The 27,697-nt window shown below is 37.8% G+C and overlaps 1 protein-coding gene across 1 annotated transcript in view; it reads left to right on the forward strand.

Moving 5' to 3' along the window:
* The first annotated feature begins 5,286 nt into the window (after positions 1 to 5,286).
* The window catches only part of Vps60 (vacuolar protein sorting 60), a 64,289-nt gene continuing 41,878 nt past the window's right edge, over positions 5,287 to 27,697 (forward strand). The window contains exons 1-2 of the mRNA XM_090381848.1: positions 5,287 to 5,484; positions 21,208 to 21,312. Coding sequence (XP_090237974.1) covers positions 5,416 to 5,484; positions 21,208 to 21,312 — 174 coding nt within the window. The 5' untranslated portion in view covers positions 5,287 to 5,415. The remainder of the gene's footprint in view (positions 5,485 to 21,207; positions 21,313 to 27,697) is intronic.

A 27,697-nucleotide genomic window follows, 5' to 3' on the forward strand; every position in this document is an offset into this window, starting at 1 on the left:
TAATTTTCCCTGCAGCAGTGCGTGGGTATTGCATTTGTCTAGACGAAATTCCATCCTGACGGACTTGCTGAATTCTTCGGTGATCCGGAGTAGTTGTTTCTCGGTTGCCGCATAGACCTTAATGTCATCCATGTACATAAGGTGGTTGTGGGTATACAGGTTCTTTCTACCTTCTTTAATGTTATATTCATACTTGCTGCCGTTAAGCATAGTGGATAGCGGGTTGAGTGCTAGGCGAAACCAAATTGGGCTCAGAGCATCTCCTGGTAAGATTCCTCTTCTGATGGGAATTGGTCTGGCTGTGGTGTTCTCGACCTTAATGGTGGTACTCCATTTTGACCTTGTTGCTCCTAGGAAGTTTGTTAATGTCGTATTGATCTTGTAGACATTCAGTGTTTCTATTAGCCATCTATGAGGTACGGAATCGAAGACCTTGCTGTAATCGATGTAGGCCGTGTATAGTTTGTGGCGTTTCTTGCAGGGGCTTGTTCAATAACTGCGGCAACTGTTGTTAATTGCTCCATGCATCCTTTGCTCCTCCGCGTGCATCCTTTCTGATGTTCTGACCCTGTAAGTGGTCAGATATCTTCTTATATATGCAGCTAATCAGGACCTTGTATATCGTTCGGAGGCAGTTGATTGGTCTGTATTTCGCCGGGTTTCTTGTATCTTCGTCTTTAGGCTTCAGATATGTGACTCCTTTATTGAGAAACTTTGGAATTGTGTCTGGGTGCCTTATCTCTCGACTGAATTGCTCTGTTAGGTGCTTGTGTGTGGAAGTGAGCTTGTTGATACAGTAGTTATGGTAGTTATTTCTCGATCTTCTTCTTCTTCTCGGGTAGTTCGTTTCCTGCTTTCTCATCTTCTCTCAGTTTCCTGTAGAAAGCTCTTTGGTCCTTATGGAAGATTCGGTTGTTTATTTTCCTCTGGGAACTCTCTTTGTTTGTTTTTTTTAGGAGCATTAGCAACTAAGGCCATATTGCTCCAGGGATATGCGGTGGTCATCCTTGACCTTTCCGTATCCTCCGTATTTGGTGGCTCACTGGCTCGAACCCCGGTCTACGCACTGCTGCTCCTGCCCACCTGGCTACGGAGGCGCTGGCTTTCTTTGTATCGGCGTATTCTCTTATGGAGTGCGAGGACGTTCTGCTTCAGTGTGTCCGAGTATTCTCCTATTCTTTGAGTTTCGGTCGATTAATTTCGCCAGATGCAATCCGTGGGTCTTGCGTTTGTCCAGACAAAATTCCATCCTAATATCATTGCCGAATTCTTCCGTGACCCGCTGTAGTTTCTGGAGTTGCTTCTCGGTTGCTGCGTTGAGCTTGATGTCATCCATATACATCAGATGGGAGAGGGTGTTATTATTATTATTGCTCTTACATTATTTCCCCTTGATTGTGGGTTCCACCTCGTGACAGGTATTGCTACCAAGTACAAAGGGTGGTTGTTGTTATGTCTGGTGTTACTGTTGGTCGAGGAACTCTCTGACTATCCTACAGGTGTTCAGGATTGCGACTTTCTAGAGTTCCTTTTAGGTTTTCTCTGGGAGACTTATTGCTTCTAGGCTGATCTGTAGGGTGTTTGGCACCATACCTGTGGTTGACGGGATGGTCGTTATTTGTTGCATATGCCACATCTCTTTGATCTCCTGTCTTTGGTTTGTGTACTTCCTGATTTTTTCCCATGGATTTTCTGCATGTTGCCAGTGTTGCACGTATGGGTACCGCCATGTCAATCAGATTGGTAGCTTTTTCCGTCTTGTCCACAAGAGTTATGTCCTGTATGTTGTGCGGGATTGTCCTATCCGTTATTATGGCGCGTTTCCAGTACAACTTGTGGGTTGGGGTCTCTAGTACTGCCAGGGGTTCGTACTTGTAGTACGGTACACTTTTTCGATCAACTGGTATTTCCTTGCTAGCTTCTGATGTATTATCTTGGCTACCTGGTCTTGTCTATGAGTGTACTCAGTCTGGGTGATCACGTTGTATAGCCCGGTAATGTGTTGGATCGTTTCTGAGGCCAATTGGCATTGTCGACATGTGTCATTGAACAATCCGGGCTCTTTGGCGATGTATTTTCTGTAGTTCCTGGTGTTGATTACCTGGTCTTGGATGGCGAGCATGAATTCTTCAGTCTCGGTGAAACGCGTCCCGCTCGTGAGCCATGCATTGGAAGCAATTTTATCTATGTGATCTTGATGGAGATCATTTAGTGTCTGGGCCTGTAGCACAGTTGTTTCGTCACCGTCTTCCCCGCGCCGGGTGGAAAAGGCTCGGGTTCGAATCTCGTCGATGACGCGAGGAACTTTAGTGGGCTTTTTTCACTCCGTGTCTGAGTTGGTCGGTCTCAGGCGTAGATAGCAATGTTTTTTGCCCTATAAAATGGGGTTTTTCGTCCAGCAAACAGACAAATCCACCATAGAACACACGCAATTTGCAGACATAGGCCACACAGCACGGCAAATGAATTTAATTATTCGGGTGGCCTAAAAATAATAGTTTATTTTTTCAGATCATTGTAATATCTGTTATGGAGTGTCTTCTCTGCCCATCTTTCTAGCTTCGTTTATGCCTCCAGGTTTTGGGGGGACGCCTCAGTTAGGTTGAATGGGGTATACCGCTTGTCTGTCTTCTTTATAGTCTGCTGGAGTGCAGCCTTGTGTTTGTGGAAGTAATCCTTCAGGTTAATTATCGCCGTCTTCTGTTGCTCAATGAGGTCTATCGGGCCACTTATTCCTTCTTTCCCACAATTGTCAGTCTCTCCACGGTAGATGTTGGGTGGTGTTGGTGGCTCTTGGTCATCATTTTCCTTCTATTTCTCATGATATCCTCTAGCTCGGTGTTAGTCCAATCTATTACCCCGAAGGAGTATGTTAGCACTGGGACTGTCTGCGTGGGTAGCACAGTGGTATCGTCACCGTCCTCCCCACACCGGGTGGAAAAGGCCCGGGTTCGAATCCCGTCGATAATGTGAGGAACTTTAGTGGGTTTTTTTCACTCCGTGGCTGAGTTAGTCTGTCTCAGGCGTAGATAGCAAGGTTTATTCCCTCAGAAACTGAGGTTTTTTCGTCCAGCAAAACAGGTAAATCGACCAGAGAACACACGCAATTTACAGACACGAATACGGGTTGATGTAATCATTTACGAGTAACCCTAATATGGTAATTGGATTTAGCACTGGGACTGAATAGGTGTTTATGGCTTTAACTGTGTTCCCTCCGTTCAGCTTTGCTCTCAGCAGGTTTCTGAGTCTCTGATGATATTTTTCGGTCAGATTGGCCTTAATTTCCTTGTGCTGTAACTGCTGAGCCTGCATCATCCCCAAGTAGTCGTCTCCCTCTGCCATGGCTTTGATGTCTTTAGCAGTCTGCAGCTGGTAGTCTAGGTAGTTTCGGTTGACTAATTTTCCCTGGTGTAATCCGTGGGTCTTGCATTTGTCTAGACCAAATTCCATCCTAATATCATAGCTGAATTCTTCGTTGATCCGGAGTTGTTGCTGGAGTTGCTTCTCGGTTGCCGTGTAGAGCTTGATGTCATCCAGGTACATCAGATGGGTGAGGGTGTACCGGTGGTTCTTCCTTCCTTCTTTGAGGTTATGTGTGTACTTGCTACTGTTGAGCATGGCCGATAGCGGGTTAAATGCGATACAGAACCACAATGGGCTCAGAGCATCTCCCTGAAAGATGCCTCTTCTGATGGGGATTGGACTGATTGTAATGTTCTCTACTTAAATGATGGTACTCCATTTCGCCATCGTTTCTCCTAGGTAGTTTATCACTATTGGATTGACTTTGTAGATGTTCAGCTATGAGGCACGGGTCGAAAGCCTTGCGCTAATCGATGTAGGCTGTGTACATGTTGCGAAGCTTCTTGTGGGCTTGCTCCATATCTGCGCGGCATCTATGATTAATTGCTGCTTGCATTCCTTTGCTCAGCCGCTTGCATCCTTCCTGCTGTTCGGCCATTATGTTTTCGCTCTCAAAGTTGTCTGATGTCTTCTTGGTTATGCAGCTGGTCAGGATATTGTACATTGTTAGGCGGCAGGTGATTGTCCTATATTTCGCCGTGTTTCTTGTATCTTTGTCTTTAGGATTCAGATGTGTGATTCCTTGAGTGGAAACTTCGGGATTGTATTTTGGTGGCAAGATAATAATAATAGTAATAATCATAATATTTTTTTTATCAATGTTTTTATTAAGAGAATTTGTTTACAATAATAATAATAATAATAATAATAATAATAATAATAATTATTATTATATATTATATAATAATAATAATAATTATTATTATTATTATAATAATAATTATTATTATTATTATTATTATTATTGCTGCTCTTATATTATTTCTCCCTGATTGGGGGAAAAAAATAATAATTATTATTATTATCTATATGGTGTAAGGAAGCATGAGGCTTATGCTGCACCGGCCAAAAAAAGTTCCCGAGTTACCCTGAGAGAGAGAGAGAGAGAGAGAGGGTTAAAATTAGAAGGGAATCACCAAGAAAGAAAAGAATGATGATATCTAGCTCAGGACCCTGGGTGTGCCAAGTCCATACTCACCAGATGTGAGCAGGCTCAATGCTGATGGGATACTTTCGCTTTCTCAGATTAGGAACCTGAGGGGGCATAAATTGAAATGGAAGAAAGGCAGTTGTAGAACAGTTGTGCAGAAGTTTGCCGTTAGCTAGTGGGTAGTTGATTGCTGGAACAGACTTCCAACTGTTGTTTTGGAAGTTGATAGCTTAAGTAAATTTAAGGCTGAACTAGATAAACATTTGGAGTGACCGGATGGGTGAAATGGGAAGGATTTTTTTTTTGGCTGATGCTGTATAAACTTGTTTTCACGCATTATATGCTTGAACTAATGTAATGCTAAATTTACAGGCCCAAATGCATTGATACTTGTTGGTCTTATTTTCCTCAATGCACATTCCAAACAACATAACCGCATCCTTTTTTTTTTAGCATACAAAGTCAAGAATTATTCCCTTGTCCCCTTTTATTGATGATACAGATTGTGTGCAGTATTCAATTGCTGTTCTGACCTGTCTTATACAATGGGATAATCACCACCTTATCCTGATAGCGAAATGCCTGTATAGATTGATTTCTGTTATTGATTTAAGACTATTATTATGCTACTCTATTTCCTAGTGTATTCTTGAAGATATTGTGTGGTTCACTACACGAAATCTTGAGAACCACACCAATAATAAGGATATTTATTTTCGATACGACCAGTAGGTGGCGGTTTTGTAGTAAAAATCACCGATAATCTACTTTTTTTGCGAATGACGTTTTAGATTATGTTTGGTGTGTGAGTCATTAATATTGATGTGGATTTAATATTTTTTTCTGCTTTCTTTGACATTAAAAATTTTAGGAAGTCTTGACAGATTTTTATTTCTACAATGAATCGATTGTTTGGAAGAGGTAAACCTAAAGATCCACCTCCAAACTTAACCGACTGCATAGCAAATGTAAGCCTTATTATTTCGAAACCTATAATTTATTAATTAGAATATTTTTGGAATGACTTATTTATACGCCCCGTTTATTACAAGCCCTCTTCCTCTCTGTAATTAAGATGCTACAGAAATATTCTGATTTTTTTTCCCCTTTCCGTTAAGTGATCCTTCATTTTTTCCTAAGTTATCTCAGTATATATGAAATATATTTGTTCTAAGTTAACAGTAAATGTTTCGCGTAAATTAGATTCATTGGAAAGTCAGAATAAAAAAAATTTACAAATTTTTGACCTCACTCAGTTTTCACATCTAAATTAAAATATGCCATTAATTAGCATTAGTGGTAGTGTTAGTAGTGGCAAACGATACAAGAAAGAACTTTTTTTCTTGTATCATTTGTCACTGTTCATAACCAAAAAAAAAAAAAGAAGGCAGTATTTCTATATCACCTGTCTAATACCTCTAAGATTTTTTGTAGTTCTTCCTTGAATTTATTCAAACTACTCACTTCTATAACACCAGAGGTGAGTTCATTCCAACAGTGAACAACCTGCTGGCTGAAGGCGAATTCCCTCACATCTACCCTTCAATTATCCTTCCCCAATTTCAGTTTATGCTCCCATCATGTGGGTATTCTGAGCAAGGCTGAGGAAGGATTTCACAGCATTGAGCTTACTCGATCCATTCAAAGCTGTGAACACCTCAGATTGCATAGGTGTCTGTGCTCCAGATGCAACAATTTGCAACACTGAAGCCCTTCTTGCTAAGAGCACTCTGTTGTGCTTCTCACAAATCTTGTTACCCTTCTCTGTATCCTTTCCAACAGATCCACATCCATCTTAAAATAATGCTTCCAGACCTATGTGCAGTACTCAAGATGTGGCCTGACATCATTGCCTTATACAATGGGATAATCACCTCCTTATCCCTGCTGGAAAAATGTTTGTACATCGACAGAACTCACGAGTTGTCCTGACAGCCTGTATGCACCTCAGAGAACTACGTATCTGACTTCACAATTACCCCATGTCTTTCTCATTCTACACCACTCCGAGTGTGGTACTACACACTTGGCATATTAATCTGGTTTTAGTGCTGCCCATATGAGGTACCTTGCATTTGTCAATATTAAATTGTAATTGCCACTTCTCAACCAATCAACCTAATTTGTGTACTAGATCTTTTTGCAGTAGCATAACATGATTACCCTGATTAAGTACTCCTTGCCAACCTTTGTATCATCTGCAAACATAGACATTAAGTCAGATATGGCTTTATCAGTATCATTAATAAATATAGAAAATGATGGGCCCAGTACTGAATTCTGTGGGGCTCCACTAATAATATTAGTCCAAGAAGAGCAGTGCCTATTGATAACCACTCTCTGTGTTCTCCCACTGAATTGTATCTTTTTTCATACTAGTAACTTGCTCTTAGTGCTCCAATTTGTAAAGCAGTCTTTTTGCGTGCAACAGTATCAAAAGCTTTTCTGAAATCATCCATTTCTTTTGTTACTGTTTCATAGTAGCCAATGTGATTCGTCAGTTGTTTGTCCCTTAACAAATCCATGCTGTGGCTGCAGTATAAATGCATTCCTGTCTTTATGAGCTTGCACTGCTTCTTTAATAAAGTGTCTTCAGTATTTTCCTTGGAATAGAAGTTAAGCTGACAGGTCTGTAATTTCCCATGTTACCCTTTGATCATTTCTTTGCAAATTGGGGATACGTTCACATATCTCCACTCCTTAGGGACCCCCCTGAATAATTATGGCTAAAGGTCTGTTTGTTTGCTCCCTCTCTTATTATAATTGGATAGATCCCATTCACCTGAGGTGCCTTTTTTACATTTAGTTTCAACAATTTCTCTATGACTTTCCTCTGCTTTTGAAAGTTGCTATTTGAGGTAACTGTCATGTTGAAAACTGGATAGAATGAACATAAAATTGGGACAGTATCTTACTGGTCATGAGTAAGCATATTTTCATAAATCAAATTCGCTGACATTAAGTATATAAGCATTATTACAACAAAAGAAAAAAAAAACAATTTAGAAAGTTGGGTTGCCTTCACTTCCAGTAACCATTGGTTAATGTATTTACTGTTCGTTAAATTCCTTTTTTTTTTTTTTTTTTCTTTTGTATGTTTGAGATGTGATCAAGCAGAAGGAATTCTCTAGGGAGAAAAATTCTAGTAGTTCATCAAAATCTAACAGAGAACTAAATGATTTTGTGAAAACTGAAAGGAAAGTGGGAGAGAAATTGTTGAAGCTTCACTTAAAAAAGGTGCCTAAGGTGGATAGGATCTATCCAGTTATAATAATGGAGGTAGTGAAGGAGCTAAGCAAACCTGTAGTTATAATTATGAGAGCATCTTTGGATTCAGGAGAGGTCTCTGTGGATTGGAGATGTACAAGTGTATCACCAATTCACAAAGGAGAATCAAAGGGTGATATGAATAATTACATACCTGTTACCTTAATTTCTGTTCTGGGGAAAATAATCTAGTTACTGGTTAAAGAAGTAATGCAGGACCATCTAGACTTCTGGCAGAGTGTGAATTTGTTAAGGGGTGATCTTGTCTGACCATTCTGGTTGGATATTATGATGCAATAAGAAAAACTAAATTCCAAAAATATAATTTTGATTTCATATATATTTCAGGAAAAATTTTGATAATTTTGTACATAAGACTTCTGCACAATTATTAATGGACACTGCTCCTCATGGGCTAATATTATTAGTGGAGTTCCCCAGGGCTGACTGCTGGACTATCCTGCTGGACCCATTGTATTTTCTGTATTTGTTAATGATATTGATGAAGATACAAAGGGTACTAGGAAAGTTTTGCAATATGACGCAACAATGAATCACAGGAAGCTGCTTGTTGCTGAATGTTGAGACATGTTCATACGTGCATAGTAGCCGCCGCGCCAAGTCGATGGGCTCAGTTATTCATTAGTAGTGAGAGTGTAAAGTGCTTGCGATGGCATCGTGGTCACGAAATGAGATAAGGACAGTTTTGCGGTATAATTTCATGTGTGGTTTAACCATAGACCAGTGCTTAGAAGAAATGACTCTTGCACTAGATGATGATTGTCCACATCGTACAACGATATTCAGGTGGTATAGAGAATTCCAAAGGGGAAATTTCACTCTGGAAGATTCTGAGAGGCCGGGAAGGCCACGAACGTCAGTTACGGAGGAAAACGTTACTGCTGTGAGGAAAATGCTTGACGAAAACAGGCGAGTGACCTACCAACAGATAGAGGATACTTTGGGCCTAAATGCACCAGCAATTCGTTCGATTCTGCAAGATCATTTGCACGTGAAGAAACTTTGTTCTCTCTGGGTGGCGCATCAACTGACTGAAGAGCAGATGACACGACGTGTGACTTGGTGCCGGGAGATGTTAAAAAAGTTTGATAAGGGACAATCTCGGTATGTGAACAACATCGTGACAGGTGACGAGACTTGGCTGTACTATTACGATCTGCCGACCAAGGCTCAAAACAAAGTTTGGGTCTTTGATGATGACGACACACCCGTAATTGTCAGAAAATCCCGATCTGTAAAGAAGAAAATGATAGCTGTATTTTTCAAATCGAGTGGAATTGTGGAACGTGTCGTTTTGGACACGCAGAAGACAGTTACAGCTAAGTGGTATAATGAACAATGCCTGCCTAAAGTCATTGGATCTATAAGAACCTGCGGCCAAAGTCAAGAATGGACACCTGGTACCTCCATCACGAAAATGCTCCAGCTGACCGCGCCAAAGCCTGCACCGAATATTTGACCACGACAGGACTGAAACTTCTCGAGCACCCTCCCTACTGCCCAGACCTTGCTCCCTGCGACTTTGCACTGTTCCCGCATGTGAAAATGAAGCTAAAAGGGAGGGGGTTTTCCAGTGATGAGGACCTTCTACGGGCTTGGGACAACGAGTGTGCTTTACTCCCTAATGAAACTTGGCAGAACTGGTTTAAAGATTGGTTTCGGAGGATGGAGAGGTGTATTGAATGTAGAGGAAATTACTTTGAAAAAATTAAATAAACAAAGCTGTATTGCAAAACTTTCCTAGTACCCTTTGTATATCACGTTTAATGTCTTAAGTTTGCAGATGATGCAAAGGTTTTCAGGGTGGTTAATAACAGTAATCAGGGTAAGCTGCTGCAATAAGATATAAACAAATTAGGCAGATGGGCTGAGAAATGGCAGTTGAAGTTAAGCATTGATAAATTCAAGGTATTGCATATGGGTAGCAGTAATCCCAGATTAACGTACTGACTGTGTGATACTACACTCAGAGTACTGAAAAATAAAAGATTGGGGGTAATTGTGCAGTCAGATATGAAGTTCTCTGAGCAGTGCAGACAGGCTACTAGGAAGCTTGTGGGGTTTGTATATGATATACAGGAACTTTGTTAGCAAGGACAAGGTTGTGATTAACCTGTTGTGTAAGGCAATGCAGGGCAGATCAAGGTATTTCCACACCATGGGCAGAAAGTGTTTTTGGCCCCCTTTACTAAGGATATATATATATTTTTTTGCCTCATTGTTCTGTTTTTTGTTTTAGCTAATGCTTTATAAGTTTGCTTTCTTGCATTGTATGACATATTACAAAATAATAATACTATTTGTAAGGTAAATCAAAGATAGAAACATAAAACCTAATTACATGCTTTTACAGTATAGTTATATAAGTGAAAGTGAAGTTGTATATAATTTCTCCTAATGTTATTGCTTAATTAAATTTTTCCTTCTGTTTTCTGTCATGTATTAACAGCTAGATTTGATTAATAATCAGTCTTGCAGCCGGAATCTAGTATATTCCACTCCTAAAAATTAACTGTTGATGGGCGTAGAAATGTTCTTCTGACAAATTACTTTTGGATAAAGTATGCCATACTATAATCTTAACATCGGCAATAAATATTTAAAAATTGTTCACTTTTTTAAGGTCATCCATTATTTTCAACCATTATGAATGTAACCTAGTAATCCATTTTTAGGCATATTTGTATATATATGCTAAGCACATATCTGTCTGCCCATCCATCTTCATGTAACAGCTAATTTATCAATGATAGGATTTTCAGAATTTTTCTGTGTAGCTCCTTTAGAAAGATTTGTTGTCGGTTCCAAATTTCATTAAAATTGGACAAATAGAAATTCAACAGTTATTTATTTATTTTTTTTCCCATTCAATAAAAAAAAAAATTCGTAGATTAAATGTAGTTTTAAGACAGTCCATGAATGCTTTGCGTGTATTGTATGTAAGTCCCATAAACGTTGCGTCACTTGTGAAGAGATATATATATATAGATACATATAAAGCGAAAACAGACTTAAAAAAAAAAAAAAAAGAGTATAATGGGAGGAGAGTAATAAATATTATAATTACAATTAAACCGAATGGGTAAGTTTAGAGAATGTAAAACTATAAAGTTTTATTAAGTGTTCAATAAAGATATAATTTTAGTAAATGATTAATAAGGCTCTATTACTTTTCACTTCTATTAATCACAGAAAAGAGAAAAAAAAATTCAATTAATTTAAGAAAAAAATCAAATGTGCCTGAAATGTAATGCACTATGTGTATTAACTTATTTTATATCAAAAATGTCTATTTTTATTACTATTTTTTTTTAAATAAAGTTCCCACTACAGTGATTTAGACATTTTTTAACCATGTTAATAAAACACCTGCATTTGAGTTGTTATCTTCATTGTCAGTAAATAAAACATAAAAGAAACAAAAGTAGCAAAATCCACCTTTCTCAATGATAGGATGTCAAAAAGTTTCTTAAAAAACATCTGAAGCAAGTAAGTGTCATCATTGGGAAGTGCTGAGATCAAATGGAAGCTAGCATACTTCAGTAATTGGATGCTACAGATTGGCTAATTTTAAATTCATATTTTTTAACACATGATCATTATATGCAAAATTAGGCTTGAGAAAATGGTTGGTTTTTAATTATCTTATGGCTAAACTTCTTCAATAACGAAACAATTGATGCAAATTGAATGACAACACAATTATTGAGGAATTCATAAATTGATATTAACATCACTCATATTTTATTTAAAATTTAAAATCTAAGAGTGACGTCAAAATCACTCTGTCATATTCTCTCCGTACTTTCCAAATTCTTTGTATGGATGCATGGCGAGTATGGATGGAGAGTATGGATGCATGGCGTCTGCAGAGGTGGGCAAAAGGGGCACTTGCCCCGCCCTGGGATTGAGTAAAAAATTCCACAAATTATAATCGTAAAAGTGATTGAGATATGTAACCTTATACCCTCGACCATGGGACGCTTTCTCTGCCTTAATTTTATTACGGGTTAGCCGGTTTTGGCCCTTGGCAGGGTAACCATAGAACACAAGTTTCATCTATTGCAGCAGTAAAACACGTGTTCCTATTTTTGGTTCATTGACTAATATTCCCCAAACTTTACCAGAAGTTTTGGAACATTGCGCTATTTCCCTTCTATTAATTCGGCAATAACTATTGGTATGACATTACCTGTTATGACCTGTACCATTGAAAGAAGTTTCAGCACCTTGAACCGTGTTAGAACATGGTTAAGGTGTCCACTGTCTCAGAAACTCGCTTATCAGGTTTATGTATGATTAGTGTGCCCAGGAAGAAACTAGAAGAGGAAGCGGTAAAGAAGAAATTTATTGAAAATGTCATCAATAGGTTTGCAAGTGATAGATGGAGGTTGACCGGGCTAGCTGGGTGGGTAAAGTGCCTGCCTGGCAACCCAAAGGTCGCGGGTTCGAATCCTGCCTCGGGCTTGGATCAGAGTACTGCAAAAACCTTGGGAGGTGCATTATGGCCACAGAAGCTGATGCGCCAACAACTACCAAAAAAAAAAAAAAAAAAAAGAAAAAAGATGGACGGAGAATTCAATTCTTATACAATACGTGATTATTGAAATTATTATTATTTATCTATATATATATTGATTCTTGTTTCCTTTATATTTTAAATTTATATACATTATGTATGTGTTTTTGTATTGATGCAATACTATATTCTATAATCTACTTGTTTAATTAAATAAAAAATTAAATAATGAAATAAAAATTTATTGATGTAATTCTAATTCTTTGTCTCCAAGCCTTGCCTTCCCTGGAAAATTTTCTGTGGATGCCCATGTATGGATGGGTGAACTGTATAGGTTTTTTTTTTTTCAGCTGATGCTATATAAGCTTGCATTCTTGGATCATTTTCAGTTACTACTATCAAAAGATTTAAAACAGTAATCCAAAATCGAGCAAAAGAAGAATAGAAATCTAGCAGATTGCTCATTTCACATTCTTGTAATGCCAAAGAACATGAGGTTGAGAATGACCATGAGAGAAAGGCTCCATTGGAGATGAGGCCATCACTCAGGTGTGATAGGAAGTGCCTAGAGGAACCACTTGCCTCAACTGTGGACTTCGAGGGGTTGTTTATGAAAAAAGGATCAAGAATAATGGGTGTGTGGTTAGAATTTTCTGATATTCTGATAGGTAAATGAGCAATTTGCACGAGGTTATTTCAAAAGCCTTAACATCTTGTACAAGTGGGTCCATGTGACTAGAAAAGACAGCTGGAGTAACAAATGTTAAGATTGCTAAGGAATATTACTTCACTGTTAGGAAAATTTCACTGGAGAAAGTTGTGTCAGAAAAGAATTAAAAATTGTGAAGATAGGAAGGAATAGAATGGAGAATTGGAAATCCAAAATGGCTTTAAAATATGGCTGAAATGAGATGTCAGGAGCTCTGCATTGGATTTAGTTAGCTTAAAAAGTAAAAGTAAAGTGCAGCCATTATCAACCCACTGCAGGATGGAAGCCTCCTCAACAATTCATGCTGAGGGAAACGGACCATAATCTGCCACGCTGGTCCAGTGCGGGTTGGCAGATCGACCGTATTCAGCGGTCAGGGGCTTGAACCCCGGTCTACTCAAAGAGCGTGTGCTACTGCACTCCCGCTCCTGACCACTCGGCTACTGACTAATTAATCCAATTCTTTTTGAATAGGGAAATGTACTGTTTTACTTGAACAAGCTGAGTTGTAATTACAGTTACCTTCACCAGATTCATCATCTATTAAGACTCCTCTGGAAAATGGATTGGGAATTGGCAGGTTTTCATTGTATAGCAAATGATACAATTCTGGGCAGGTCATCATACAAGTGTTTATTTTGGTTATAATTTATATGTTTTGGAGACCATTAAACTGATATTATTATTGGCAGGGGTGGGCTGTCCTGAGAGTGCAAGGGGTATACTGCACCTGGGTGCCAAATTTCAAGGGGCACCTGAAAACCTGAAACTTACACACACATATGAAAAAAAAATTTAAAGGGGGGGGCACCACATACCCTAGGAATGCCCCTGATTATTATTATTTTTTAAAAATTGGATTATTATGTCCATATATGGACAGTGTTTCATGGGAGAGTATTGCAACTGCTTTATATAGTGGAATTATGACCTCCCTATATCTGTGAAGATATGTTTTTTAAGTCTTCAATAAGACACCATTTGCCCTTCTTTTTTCCTGTGTTTACAAAGTATGGAAAACTTCATGCCTATTTGTATCTTCATTAAAGCATTTGGAAGTTAATGTTTTTAAAAACGGGAGGGGGGACCTTACTGAACACTCTACATAACCAATGTAGAGTGTTAAAAAGGTCTGATCATCAGACCTTTTTAAACTTAGATATATTCACAATACAAATGTAGCAGTTGTCATGTTGTTTAGTGGATTTACTCCATATTCTAGTTTTAGGAAAAAAGAAATGCAGTTATTACCTACCATGAATGCATTCCTCTAATGTTGGCCTGCAATTACTTATAGGCATTCCAAAATAGTCACATGCACTACAAAATTTGGGTCTACCAAGGAGGTTATATTACATCTCCTTTGGTCTTATATAATATTCACAAACATAGTAGAATGAGTCTGGAGATAGTTTACAGCTTCATTTAGTTACTATAGCCAACTGGTACAAAAAAAATATATATATGTATACAGGCAGTTCTCGCTTTATGAGTTTTTGCTTTACGAGTTCCCGGGTTTATGAGTTGTATTTTTTTTTCCCAAGTATCAACAAAATCGAAAATATCAACATTAATTGCAAAAATGAATGTTGAATGTTAAACTTTCATAAATACCACATTCTAAACCACGTGCATAGCTATACAATACAGTGTACCCCACTTGACCATATTAATCAGTTCCAGAGACACTGTCGTATCGTTAAAATATCGTAATGTGAACCCGGGCACCTCAGTAGCCAGGTGGGCAGGAGCAGCAGTGCGTAGCACACACTTCTTGATTAGACCGGGGTGCGAGCCCATGATCCACCAAATACGGAGGATGCAGAAAGTTAAGGGAATGACCACCGCATATCCCTGGAGCAATATGCCTTAGTTGCTAATGCTCCCAAATAACAACACCATCTGGCTCAGTAATGTGAACTCAATAAGACATTGTTTTTTGGTAATTCGTTTCAAGATCTCGGAAGTTGAAATTTTCGCTGTATAACAGCTATTTTTCTCTCTAAAATGTCATTTTTAAGGTCACGAGTGGGACCTTAAGGCCATATAAAAGGTCGTGAGCATGGTTTGTAAATTGTATTAGCTACCAATTCAAATCATTAAAATACAGTACACTTTCATCATTATCAAATGTTCCATTATAAGAATCAATTTTAAATGCCTTTGTGATATTTTTCTAAAGCATATTTCTGGAGGTCACGACCATAAAACAATAAAAACGATTTGCACTTTCCGGTTTATTGGGCTTTTCTGTTACTGCAAGCAATTATAAACAGGTAGTAAACTCGATCTTCTTGCATTTGTGAAAATACCGATAGCTGGAATTGTGTGGTTTTTTACATTATTATGGTGAAATGTGTTTCCCCTTTACTGAAATCTTCAATGGTATAAAAAACATAAATTTTCAGAATCTTATCTTCATTCCTTTTTTTTTTTTTTAAACTTCGTAAACTTGTTACTCCACACGAATCTTGTTAGTTGCAATTTGTGTGTGCTGTAAAAAATGCTTATCGTGAAATTTATGCAATCGTGAAATTTTATAATTAAAAGAGAACATTACCTTAGAAACAAATGCTTCTTGAAACATTTCTGAAGAAGACAACCCTTTGTGTAACAAAACAACGAGTGATCAATGAGTGTGCGTTTTAGATGATGATGATGAAGAATAAACATTCTTTAACATTTGTAAGTTGTAAATAATTTTTCTATTATTATAATTTGCTTAATTTTACAGGCTGTTTTCATTTCTTTCGATAAATCAATCATTGTTTAAACATAAACTAATTAGCTAACTAATTTTATTGTTGAGAACGTAACCCCCATTTTTAACCTTATGTCTATGGGAAATAAATTCCCGCTTTACGAGCGCACGCTAGGAATGAATTAACTCCTAAAGTCGAGAACTACCTGTATATGAATAATGACCATTGGCTCTTATACATTGATTAGTTACTTTATAATGAGCCAATTTAACCCTTGGAACCGCCTGGATTCATTGTGGCATGAACTCACTGAGGTGTTGAAAGCATGCCACAGGGATGTTGGTTCCTGTTGACCCCATTGTTTTCAACATATGTTGCAAATTTTGTGGTGGTGGTGGATTTCCACTCAAGAGGGCATCTTGCTCCTCATACTACAGGTGCTCAATTGGATTGAGATCCTGTTTTGATCATAACTGAGACAGGGGAAACCACCAAATTATGCTGAATTTACTCTCACGTTCCTGGAGTTCAGTACAATTCTGGCTTATGACATGGTGCATTATCCTGTTGTATCTGGTCAGAAACAATTTCTAGATAACCTGTGTCATCCAAATGTTGCTGCACTATAAAACAGCAAGAACAGTAGAGGAAGAAAGGGATTTCAGAGTTACAGTATGGCCAGACATTTTCTCTGAGCAGTGTATACAGGATAAAGTAAGGCCCATGGTGCCTTACCAGTGATTTATTAAACATTTGCTTGTAGAGATAATGTTATAAATCCAGTGTAAAAGGAATTGTAAGAATGCACTTTAATACTCCATCCAATATAGAGACCACACCTAAAATCAAGACATTGAGCTTCTTGAAAGGCAGGCAACCAGATTAGGGAGATCTGCAGATGGAGTGCCCATATGAGGATGGATTTTGACTATATGGCTACAGAGCCTACATAAAGTAAAATAAATGGTGAAATTTTTTCTGTTATAAATGATTCCATAACTAGGGGACATTGAAATTATAGGGAAAGAGGTTTAGACTGGATTATAGTAGGCACACTTTAACTGGTGAGTTAATTATAAAAATAAGGTACCTCTGTGGGTAGAGACATTGGGATTTGACAGCTTGGGTAAATTCAGAGGTCAGCTGAATACTTACAGTCAACAGGGAAATGTTTGGTAGTTAATTTTCTTATTTATGTATTTTATATATTTTATTTATTTTATCATTATTAATTTTTGTTTGTTTATATTTATTATTGTTATTTATTTATTATAATTATTATTTATTTTTTTGCTGGTGCAGCAAAAGCTTGTGGCTTCCTTGCAACTAATGCTAATTTATAAACAGGTTTGATCTTGACGTGGTTCCCCTGTATAATGGAAAAGAAGTACCTGCATTATGCTGTCAGCATAATCAGACCTGTTATACTTCATAGTTTAATTTGGATGGTTCCTATTATACTCAACTTATTAATTACAGAACAAATTTAGTTGATTCTTCTGTCCCACCACGAACAAATAAACACATATAGGAACACATTAAAAAACATATCTAACCTAAAATGACAGTTTGTTAATCATGACAAAGAGATTTTTAAGGGGAAATATTTAATTATCATTCATTCAGCTTTAACCCTTTACTGCACACATTGGTGGTAAATGTTCACCAAAGAAACTTAAATTTAAAAATAAAAATATCTGTTAAAATGACATTAATGCAAATTTTTTATTCTTTCATTATTGGTTTGACTTTTAATCTGTTATTGCTATGATTTATTTTAGGTTAGATATACTTTGATATTTGTTCCTTGTGGTGTGAATGGAGAATCAACTTAATTTAATTGTCTGGGTGGGCGAAATGGGAAGGGTTTTTTTTTTTTTTTTTTGGCTGATGCTGTATAAGCTTGCTTTCTTGCATCATATGCCTCAACTGATTTGTTCTATTATTTCTCATTGTAAGCCCTCTCTAGCTGAAACATCCAGAGATTCTGTATGGACCTACCATTCTGAGCAGGTCATCCATGTGTGTGCATGTGGGTTATAATTTATGTTTTGGATACCATTAAACCGATATTATTATTGGCAGGGGTGGGCCTTCCTGAGGGTGCAAGGGGTATACTGCACCTGGTTGCCAAATTTCAAGGGGCACCTGAAAACCTGAAACTTACATACACATTAAAAAAAAAATTAAAGGGGGCACCACATACCCTAGGAACGCCCCTGATTATTAAGTGTTGGTCAAGACATCAAAGGTGGATATTGTTGGGATAGCAGAGACATGGTGTCACACAGATATAAGGAATGCAGAACTGGTATTTGGAGAGTACAATGTGTACAGAAAGGATAGACAGGATAGGGAGGGAGGAGGTGATATGCTGTTAATTAAGAAAAACAAAATCAAAAGAAGTGCACCCAGTTGATATAGATGAACAGTGCACTGTTCAGTCAGTTTGGTGTGACATAAGCACTGTGAAAGCAAAAATAAGAGTAGGAGTGTGTTATAGGCCTAATGACTCGAATGAGTACAATGAACAATTGTACAGAGAAATAGTGGGCTAGTAAATCAGAATGTCTTATAATGGGGGATTTTAACTTCCCAGATATTGACTGGAACTTGTGGGTTGGTCACTCACACTAGTAAGACCTTTGTGGATTTATTGGATGATTGTTTTCTGTAGCAGCATGTTTGAGAGGCAACCAGAGAGGGTAATATTCTTGATCTGGTTATCAGCAGTGATCATTCATGTATTAAGAATTTGCAGATAAAGGAACCACTAGGTGGCAGTGTTCACATTGTACTGATGTGGGATTTTCTTAAAGATATAATTACCATCAGGGATAAAGGAAAGGGTTTTTTTTTTCCCATAAAGGTGAGTACAGATGTCTCAGACAGTTTTTAAATTCTGTACAGTGGGATCAACTAACGATGTTACCAACAGTAAATTCTAAGTGGGAAGCATTCAAGGAATTAATTGTGGAAGCTACTAAAAGTTTCATACCTATTAAGAAATGTTTGTTGTTTGTTTGTTTGTTATTTGGTTTTTAGGCGCATTAGCAACTAAGGCCATATTGCTCTGGGGATATGCAGTGGTCATTCTCTGACCTTTCCGCATCCTCCTTATTTGGTGGGCACGGGCTCGAACCTCGGTTTAATCGAGAAGCGTGTGCTACGCACTGCTGCTCCTGCCCACCTGGCTACGGAGGCACCTTTTAGAAATGTTGTTCAAGGTTTAGGCCTAAATGGTTGTCAAATGAACTAATGAGAGTCGTGGCAGAGAAGAAAAATGAATGGGATGCATATATGAATTATCAGGCAACATAGAAGCCTATGATATATATAAGCTAGTCTGTAATCAAGTCACAAAGGTGGTTAGGCATGCGAAAGCACATTACAAGAAATCTTTGGCAAAGGATGCTAAGAAAAACAGCAAGGATTTCTTTACTTATATAAACTCTAAAAGGAAGGGAATGAATCTGATTGGTCCACTTGATATCGATGGTTCGACTGTCGATGATCCTGCTCAGATAGCAAACAAACTGAATAAGTATTTTGCATCCACACATGAGGAGTTATTAAGGTTTGAAAATGATACGTTATCAAATTGTAACAGGGTGCTTAATGATTTTGTAATAACTGAGAACAAAGTGGAAGAGAAATTGTGGAAGTTAAACATAAGAAAGGCACTTGGGGTGGATGGGATCTATCCAGTTATATTAAAGGACGCGGCGAAAGAATTAAGCAAACCCTTAGCCATAATTATGAGAGCATCCTTGGACTCAGGGGAGGTCCCCACGGACTGGAGATGTGCAAATGTATCCCCAATTCACAAAGAGGGATCGATGGGTGACACGAGTAATTACAGACCAGTTAGCTTAACTTCTGTTCCGGGTAAAATAATGGAGTCACTGGTTAAAGATGCATTGCAGGATCATCTAGACAAGATTGCAGCAATAATTCAGACACAGCATGGGTTTGTTAAGGGAAAGTCTTGTCTGACAAATTTGATAGGATATTTTTTGATGTGGTTACAAAGGAACTGGATGCAAAGAATAATTTCGATATCATATATTTGGATTTCAGGAAAGCTTTTGACACTGTGGTGCATGGAAGACTATTGTACAAATTGGAGTAGAATGGTATTAAGGGTAAGTTGCTACAATGGATAAAAGGATGGTTGAAGTGGGAGAAGACAGAGGGTGGTAATTAATGGGTGCTGCTTTTCCTGGACTAATGTTATTAGTGGAGTCTCACAGTGTTTGGTCTTGGGTCCTCTGTTGTTTTGTATATTTATCAATGATATTGATGAAGGTATATCAGGCTTAGTGTCGAAGTTTGCAGATGATACAAAGGTTGGCAGGGTTGTTAATGACAGTAATGGTAGTGTGCTACTGCAACAGGATCTAGATAATTTGGGCAGATGGGCTAAGAAGTGGCAACTAAAGTTTAACCTTGACAAATGCAAAGTACTGCATATGGGTAGAAGTAACCCCAGAGAAATGTACCACCTGTGTGGTACTACACTTAAGATGGTATAAAATGAAAAAGACCTTGGTGTAATTGTGCAGTCAGATATGAAGTTTTCTTATCAATGCAGACAAGCTGCCAGGGGAGGTCATGGGGTTTTGTCAATGATATATCGGAATTTTGCTAGCAGGAAAAAGGAGGTGATTGTCCCTCTGCATAAGGCAATGGTCAGGCTATGCCTTGAGTACTGCGTACAGGTCTGGAGGCCTCATTTTAGGAAGGTTGTAGATTTGCTTGAGCGTGTACAGAAAAGGGCAACAAGATTAGTGAGGGGAATGAAGGGATCCTCTCACCAAGAGAGGCTTAAGTCCTGCAAGTTGCAGTTGCTTGTTGGAACAAACTTCAATCTGTCGTCGTGGAAGTTGATAGGTTAAATTTAAGGAGGAACTGGACAGGCATTTGGAGGGAATGGTGTGATATTTTTTTTTTTTTTTTGCTGATGCTCATACACTTGCTTTCTTGCATCACATGCCACTACTACTACTACTATTATTGGATTATTATTTTTTTTTAAAAATTGGATTATTATGTCCATATGTGGACATTGTTTCATGGGCGAGTATTGCAACTGCTTTATATAGTGGAATTATGACCTCCCTATATCTGTGAAGATATGTTTTTTGCATCTTCACTAAGACACCATGTGCTCTTCTTTTTTCCTGTATTTACAAAGCATGGAAAACTGCATGCCTATTTGTATCTTCATTAAAGCATTTTGAAGTTAATGTTGATAAAAGGGGGGCAACTTTTTGAACACTACATAACCAATGGGAACAAAATAGGTGTAAATAGTCAAGGCAATTTTAAAAAAGTTGATGTGCTGTTTGTAAATATTATATATATATTTTTAATTTAATTTTTTTTTGCCTAAATAAAACTTTTTTTTTTTTCAAGAACTTGCTGATCCTGCCTAGTATGTTTAAACTGTTGAAATAATTATCTTTCATAGGTTGATAGCCGAGGTGAATCAATTGATAAGAAAATTGCAAGATTAGATGCAGATTTGGTAAAGTATAAAGATCAGTTGAAGAAAATGAGAGAGGGACCATCCAAAGTAAGTTGTTCACATTTTAAATTGTTAATAATGACAGAGTGTTTAAAGGTGAAATATTTAATTATCATGCTTTAACTCTTTATCAGGTGTGTTGGTGGTAAATATCCATCAAAGTGAATTGAATTTGAAAATAAAAATATCTGTCAAAGTGACGTCTCTGAGAATTTCACTATTCCTTCATTATAGACTTTGATTAATTTTTTCTGTATCATTAATTTTTGCATATAATTATCAAGTGCTCTGTTATTAGCATTAGTAGTGGGATATAAAGCATCATCCAAAAAAAAAATTATAATAATAAAATAAAATACTTCCCACATTGCCTCTCTATCCCCACCAATAATTTGTCTAGTTCTTCCTTGAATTTATTCAAACTACCCATTTCCACAACAACAGATCTAAGTTTGCTTCAACAATCATCCACCCCACTGGCTGAAAGCAGATTTCTGCAAATCTGTTCTGCAACTATCCTTCCCCAGTTTGAATTTATGCCCCCTCATGTGAATAGTCTGAGCAAGAGGAAGAATGCCATCAGTGATCAATGTTAAGCTTACTCAATCCATTCAGAGCTTTAAACAGATCACCTCACAGGTTTTTACTCTGCAGACACTGCAGTTTGCAGAACTGATGCCTTGCTTGGTAAGACCACCCCTTTGTTGCCCTGGCTAATCTTAGCATTAGCATTAGTTGAGGCATACGATGCTTGTGCAGCATCAGCCAAAAAAAAACAAAAAAAAACAAAAAAAAAACAACCATTTCATTCATTCATCCATTCACTCCAAATCCTGTCTAGCTGAGCCTTAAATTTATTTAAGCTATCAACTTCCACAACAAGCGATTGAAGTCTGTTCCAGCAATCAACTGCCCGCTGGCTAAAGGCAAATTTCTGCACATCTATTCTACAACTGTCTTTCCTCAGTTGGAATCTGTGCCTCTCTCAGGTTCATAATCTGAACAAGAGGAAGAATACTGTCAGCATTAATCCTGCTCACGCTATTCAAGGCCTTGTACACCTCAATCACATCACCTCGCAGGTGCCTCAATTTGCAGAACTTAAGCCTTTCTTGGTAAGGGCATCCCTTTGATCCCCTCACCAATCTTGTTGCCCTTCTTTGTACTCATTCTAGCATCTGTACATCCTTCCTAAAATGAGGCTTCCAGACCAGTACACAGTATTCAAGGTGTAGCCTGACCATTGCCTTGTACAACGTGATAATTACCTCCTTGCTAGCAAAATTCCTATATATCATTGACAAGACTCCATGACTTGCTCTGGCTGCCTGTCTGCACTGCTCAGCAACCTTCATATCGAACAGCACATTAACCCCCAGGTCTTTTTCATTCTCCACTTCCCCGAGTGTAGTGCCACACAGTTGGTACGTTTCTCTTGGGTTACTGCTACCCATATGCAGTACTTTGCATTCGTCAATGTTAAACTTCAGTTGCCACTTCTCAGCCCATTTGCCCAATTATCTAGATCTGGTTTCAGTAGCATACTATCTTTACTGTCATTAACAACCCATCCAACCTTTGTATTATCTGCAAACTTGGAAATTAAGCCTGATATACCTTTATCAGTATCATTCATGAATACCCAAAACAACAATGGGCACAGCACTGAACCCTGGGGAACTCCACTAATAACATTAGTCCATGAAGAGCTGTGTCCATTGATTACCACTCTCTGTCATCTCCAACTCAACTATCCCTTTATCCATTTCAGCAACTTGCCCTTAATGCCATGCCATTCCAATTTTTATAGCAGTCTTCCATGTGCAACAGTATCAAAAGCTTTTCTGAAAGCCAAGTATATGATATCAAAATTAATTTTGCGTCCAGCTCCATTGTGATCACATCATAGTATCCGATCAAATTGGTCAGACAAAGACCTCCCTTTAACAAACTCATGCTGTGTCTTAACTATTACTGCAGTCTTGTCTAGATGATCCTGCAATGCATCTTTAACCAGTGACTCCATTATTTTACCTGGAACAGAAGTTAAACTAACTGGTCTGTAATTACTTGTGTCACCCTTCGATCCCCCTTTGTGAATTGGGGATACATTTGCACATCTACAGTCCGTGAGTACCTCCCCTGAGTTCAAGGATGCTCTCATAATTATGGCTAAGGGTTTGCTTAGTTGCTTTGCCACCTCCTTTAATATAACTGGATAGATCCCATCCACCCCAGGTGACTTTTTTATGTTTATCTTCAACAATTTCTCCACTTTGCTCTCAGTTATTACAAAATCATTTAGCTCCCTGTTAGAGTTTGAGAAACTTCTGGCATTCCCCCTCCGTGAATGTAGATGCAAAATATTCATTCAGTTTGTCAGCTGTCTGAGCAGGATCATCAACAGTGGAACAATCTATGTTAAGTGGACTGATCTGATTCATTCCTTTCCTTCTAGAGTTTACATAAGTAAAGAACTCTCTGGTGTTTTTCTTTGCATCCTTTGCCAACAATTTCTCGTAATCTGCCTTTGCCTACCTAACCTCCTTTGTGACTTGATTACAGACTAGCTTATATCTGCCATAGGCTTCTGCATCGCCTGATAATTTATATGCATTTTTCTTCTCTGCTGCGAGCCTCATTAACTCATCTGACATCCATTTAGGTCAAAACCTTTGAACAGTATTTCTTAGTTGGAATGAAAAGCCTAGTAACCTCCAAGATTAAGTCTCTCAAGGCTTCCCATTTAGAATTCACCATTGGTAACATCATCAGTTGATCCCACTGTATAGAATTTAAAAACTGTGTGAGACCACTGTAGTCACCTTTATGAAAGCAAAAACCATTCACTTTACCCATGATGGTAGTTACTTAAAGATGTAACTACCCTTGATGGTACATACATCTTTAAGTAATTCTCACATCAATACACTGTGATCACTGTCTCCCAGTGGTTCCTTTATCTGCAAATTCTGAATTCATGAATAATCACTGATGATAATCTGGTGAAGAGTATTACTCCCTCTGGTTATCTCTCGTTGCTGTAGAAAACAGTCATCTGATAAATCCAGAAAAGTCTTGCTAGTGTGCGAGTGACCAAACACAAGTTCCAGCCTGTATCTGGAAAGTAAAAATCCCCCATTATAACACATTCTGTATACAGAGTCATTAGGCCTATAACACATACCTACTCTTTTTCCCTTTCCCAGTGCTTATGTCACACCACACTGACTCAACATTGCATTATCCACAAATGTCAATTGAATGCACTTTTGTAGATTTTGTTTCTTAATTAACAGCATAACCCCTTCCTCCCTTCCTGTCCTGTCTATCCTGTATGTACACGTACTTCCCAAATTCCAATTCTGCACTGCTTACATCACGTCTCCAATATCTCAATAGTATCCACCGTTGATGTCTTGACCAGCACTTTAAACTCATAAAATTTGTTAATTATACTTCTAGCATTCTTGTATATGCAAGTATACATGCACCTGTTCCTACTCTTAGTTACACTAACACAGCCCATATACTTTTTCCACGGTGACTCCCAGCAGTCCTGAAAATCCCCTGAACTATGCTTTCCAGGCTGCTGCTCATTCTAATAGAAGCAGTGCAAGAATCGATTTCGCCTCTGCCTGCGGCCACTGATAATCTTTTAGTCTGTGAATCCTCTCAAGCTAGCAGTTTTCCGACCCACCTATCATTGCCTTGATAGCATCAGCAAATATTCTTGCACCTTTCTATTTAAATGTACACCATCCATTTAGAAGCAGTCTCTCCTGTTAACAAGCACAGACCATGCTGAAAAAAGTGTGGGGTAGAATTTTTTTCTACCCCACGAGCAAGTCAATTAGTGCCAGTCTAAATAATAAATTTAGACTGGCACTACCTGACCACACCAAGGCCAAAAAAAGTGTGAAATATCACTAAAATTATATGATAAACCAACCACAAAAGAAAAATAGATATAGGACAAAGAAAGTATGGAAGAAAAATATTTTTTTCAATTTTTTTATATATATATATATATATATATATATGGTAATTTATATTCACTTTATTCTTTTTGAATTTTGTGCAACTGTGACCAATATCATATAGAAATTGCAAATTATCTGTTTCAAGTCTTCGTAATGTTTACATTTCCTTGAAACAGTTTATGGGCAGGGCTGAAAATGTCCATATTTTCTAGAACTTACTGCAGTAATCAGTTGTTGGCTATTTCTAAACTATTCTACCTGCATTTTCTCCCTACATGTCAAGATGGATGTATAAAGCAAACCACTTATCAGACAGGTTAGTCAGTCTAAATTATGAGGGTGTCAGTCAGTGTTGTTACAATATTAGTGTACTCATGTTCTTTATATGGTTTTTAGTGTTAATATCAGTTAAACATTCTCTTGAAATGTCACAGTGCCAATTCACTAGATAGTTTTTGTTATGTGTGTGGTGATTACACAGTTAAATCTCACAGTCAGTCTGTAATGCTCCTGTTAAGAAATGCATGTTAATGCTATTTTTGGCTCCAAATCACCTTAGAGGATGATTAAAAAATAAACACAGTATCACTGCCACTCACTGCTCTAATGGTGTTTGGATTTATGCGAAACTAGCAGTCAATGACTGCTCTATTTCCATAGGTAAAATTGAAGGATGGAAAGGGAAAGACTGAAAAAAAAATCAAGTATTCAAATATCTCATTAGATCGGGTAGTCGGAGTGATGAACTGCCTGTTACTGTTTCCCCAGAAACTCTGCATTAGAAGTGGAAAATAACAGATGACCCAACAGAAACAGTCCGTATGAGTTTTGAAGCAGAATGCAAAATGCCCTAACAAACCTCACCTTATAATTTAGAGTGCATTAAATGACCTTGTGCATGATTTAAATCATCTAAGGCACAGAGCTTTTTTGGAAGGAATAGAATTTACTGCAGAAAGATACTATATTTGTGTTATGCATGTGACCAAAAGCTTTCTTTATATTTTTCTACTATGGAAGATTTACATTGTTACAGTAATGATGTTGATGGACTGCTTTATGCTTTTGGAAGGAAACATGAACCAGAAGAATGGAGCCTTTTCTTGAACTCCTTGAAATTAAATCTAAAAGCTGTGCTCTTCCACAGCAGAAACATACATATCTGTACTAATTGATCATGATGTCTGAATGAAGTATTCCATAAGAACACAGAATTTTTCATAGAATTTAAGGGACATTTAGTACAGTAAATTCAGTGGCACAACTGCAGAGATTTCAGGGTTATTGTGATACTTTCAGGTCTGCAGTTTGGCACTGTACAAAATAGCTGCTTTTTAGCATTAGTAGAGGCATTTGATGCAAGAAAGCAAGCTTATGCAGCATCAGCCAAAAAAAAAAAAACCCACTTCACCCCTCTGTTCGTTCAAAATACCTGTCCAGCTGAGCCTTAAACTTATTTAGGCTATCAACCTCCACTACAAGGGATGGAAGTCTGTTCCACCAACCAACCACCCGCTGGCTAAAGGCAAATTTCCGCACATCTATCCTACATCTGTCTTTCCTCAATTTGAATTTATACCCTCTCAGGTGATTATTCTGAGCTAGAGGAAGAATCCCATCAGCATTGAGCATGCTCAAACCATTCAAGGCTTTATACACCTCTATCAGATCACCTCGCTGGTGCCTAGTCTCCAGACACTGTAATTTGCAAAACTTAAGCCTTTCTTCGTAAGAACACCCCTTTGTTCCATTCACTAATCTTGTTGCCCTACTCTGTACTCGTTCCAGCAGCTCTACATCCTTCTTGAAATGAGGCCTCCAGACCTGTATACAGTACTCTAGGTTTGGCCTGACCATTGCCTTATACAAGGGAATAATCACCTCCTTATCCCTGCTGGAAAAAATCCTGCAGGAAAAAAACCCTGCAGGGAAAAAAGCCTTATCCCTGCTTTTTTGTGCAAGTGGGACAGTCAAGCCAAACCATTCATTATGAAATTAAGTTTTAGCCTCTTTGAAACTTCTATATGGAAATAAAAATTATCTATGAGCAACTAGTTGAAAAACAATATATTTTTACCACCACTTCACATAAAGTTAGATCTAATGAAAAATTTTGCCAAAGAATGGAGAATGGCTTCCGATGTTTAAAGCGAAAGTTTCCATGTATTAGTGAAACCAGTTATTAAAAACCTACCAAAATCTTGGTTACACTGTATCTAAAATACACTTCTGCCATTCTCATATAGACATTTTTCCAGATAACCTTGAAGGTTTTAATGATGAACACAGTGAATGTTTTGAACAAGATTTTGCTACCATGAAGAAACATGGAAGATGTTTGGCAGACTGTTGTTGGACATTGATTAGTGAGACTCCTGTTCATTACAAAAGAAAAAATAAACAAAAAAAGAGACTATATTTTTATGTTGTTAATTGTGATACTTATTAAA

Source organism: Mastigoproctus giganteus, chromosome 9 (assembly GCF_048544385.1).
Source record: "Mastigoproctus giganteus isolate SK-2022 chromosome 9, ASM4854438v1, whole genome shotgun sequence".
Taxonomy (NCBI): domain Eukaryota; kingdom Metazoa; phylum Arthropoda; class Arachnida; order Uropygi; family Thelyphonidae; genus Mastigoproctus; species Mastigoproctus giganteus.